At 35.8% G+C, this 2405-nt stretch overlaps 1 protein-coding gene across 2 annotated transcripts in view; it reads left to right on the forward strand.

The window, feature by feature from the left end:
• The window catches only part of LOC106883331 (solute carrier family 12 member 9), a 113217-nt gene that overhangs the window by 99658 nt on the left and 11154 nt on the right, over positions 1-2405 (forward strand). For both annotated transcript variants that reach the window (XM_014934298.2, XM_014934297.2), the window contains exon 6: positions 764-871. In XM_014934298.2, the coding sequence (XP_014789784.1) occupies positions 764-871 (108 nt within the window). The remainder of the gene's footprint in view (positions 1-763; positions 872-2405) is intronic.

Below are 2405 nucleotides of genomic sequence, written 5' to 3' on the forward strand. Positions count from 1 at the left end.
TATATATATATATGCATATACATATACATTGTGCATGTGTGTACATATGTTTGTACACACACACACACATATTGTATCAAAAAAAGAATATTTTAGATATACGTCATTATAAAAATGAGAGAATATTCATTGTCATAAAACTGGTACATTATAACAGTAATTAGTCTTGTGTAGATACCTAGGCTTAATTAGCTCAACTGCCTGGAGTGGTCTTGACAGCTAGTTGTATTAATGGCAGGGTGCTCGATCATTTTGACTGGTTCATTCATTCATTTAACATGTCTTTCCATGATAAGTATAGCTCATGGACGTGGGTTGGAGACAAATCTGAGGCAGAATTTTATGGTTGATGTTGCTATCTCTTACCTGCTTTTCAATTAAAGAACTTTTTTTATAACATGGCTCTTCAAAAGTATAGAGTGACCAGTTATGTCAACAAGGAATGTAAGGAGATGCAAGCAATATCATAGGATGTCAACATTTATGCATGTACATATGCACACATTGAACTTCCATACAATTCCTGTGTAACAAATTCACTCACAAGGCATTGATCACCCTAAAGCTATAGTAGGAGACACTTACCTAAGTTCTGGGCAGTGGAACTAAACCTGAAAACTTCTTGGTTGTGAAGTGAATAGTCATATTTGCACTTAACTATCCCCACCAAAACTGCTGGTCTTGTGCCAAAATTTGAAATCATTATTACCTCCATATTGGAAACAATTTTAACTAAAAGTATTGCCATGATGGTCTTTTACAGAGAATTACACAACAGATTACAGTACGGACACCAAGATGACTTTTGGAATTGTGTTCTCCATTTTGTTCAGCAGCATAACAGGGATTATGAATGGAGCTAATATGTCAGGTATGTAGAAGAGCTTTTATTCAATTTTTGTCTTCACCATCTCCCCATCTCTCTCTCTTTCTCTCCACTTCTCTTCTCTTCTCTCTCTTTTTCCAACTAGGATAGCTATGTATCTTTATTGCAAAACACTTGTTTTTGTCCCTCTATCGTACTCTAGCCTCTCGTCACCTGACACAAAATGTCACCATCCTCGATACTACCCCTCTCCTCAGTCAAGGGGAGATTTTGTCTTTCAAGTTACTTGGTGACCTCACTGGTGCTGGTGCCATGTAAAAAGCACCCAGTACACTCTGTATTGCGGGGGTTGATGCTAGGAAGGATATCCAGCCACAGAAACTATGCCAAAGCAGACAGTAAAGTTTGGTGGCGTCATCTGACTTACTAGTTTCTATCAAACTGTCCAAACTATGCCAACATGGAAAGCAGACATAAATGATGATGATGATGATGATGATAATATCTTCATAGACCAACATGTGAACTACTTGGCTGATAGATTTAATCAATCATCCTGTTTAACAGAACCTCCTGAGTGTCTTTAGCATTTTGTTGCAGACATCATCATCATCATTTAATGTCCGTTTTCCATGCTGGCATGGGTTGGACCATGAGGAAGATACCTGTAAAGGGTAACAGGTACTCTCTTCCCATCTTAACAAACGGAGAAAAATAATAGATGAAATTTTTTTTTTTTTTAATCTTTTATTTTTCATTTGTTCAGTCATTGGACTGTGGTCATGCTGGAGCACCAACCTTTAAGGGATTTGTTGAACAAATCAACCCTAGTACTAATTTTTTTAAGCCTGGTACTTCTTCTATCATTCTGTATATAAATGCTATATTATGAGAACATCAACAAATAGGTGCAGGTGTGGCTGTGTGGTAAGAAGCTTGCTTCCCAACCACATGGTTCTGGGTTCAGTCCCACTGCCATCTGAGACAGAAAGAAGCCCATCGTGAGTGTCTGTGTTTTTCCCTCCTCCATCGCTTGACAACTGGTGTGTTTACGTCCCCAAAATTTAGCGGTTTGGCAAAAGGAGATCAATAGAATAAGTACTAAGCTTACAAAGAATAAGTCCTGGGGTCAATTTCTTCAACTAAAAGCCAGTGCTCCAGCATGGCCACAGTCAAATGACTGAAATAAGTAAAAGTATAAAAGAATAAATCAACATTGGTTGTCAAATAGTGTGTGGAGGTGGGAACAAACACAAAGACACACACTCACATGTAGATATCCACATATATACATATACACACACACACACACATATATATATATATATATATATATTTAATCCTTTATATTGAACACTCAATATTTCATCTATTCAATAAGACATATTCCATATATTCAATAAGTACCATCCATTTTCATTTTATATTATATATTGTATATTATATTATATATTGTATATTCCATATTCTATATCTCACATTGGTTTTGCAGGAATATAAATAAAACATAAAAAACAGACAGTGTTGGAACTCTTTTAAACAAAATCATACAAAAAAAACCCTTTTTTTTGTATTTATT

This window comes from Octopus bimaculoides, chromosome 3 (assembly GCF_001194135.2).
Source record: "Octopus bimaculoides isolate UCB-OBI-ISO-001 chromosome 3, ASM119413v2, whole genome shotgun sequence".
Classification (NCBI taxonomy): Eukaryota; Metazoa; Mollusca; class Cephalopoda; order Octopoda; family Octopodidae; genus Octopus; species Octopus bimaculoides.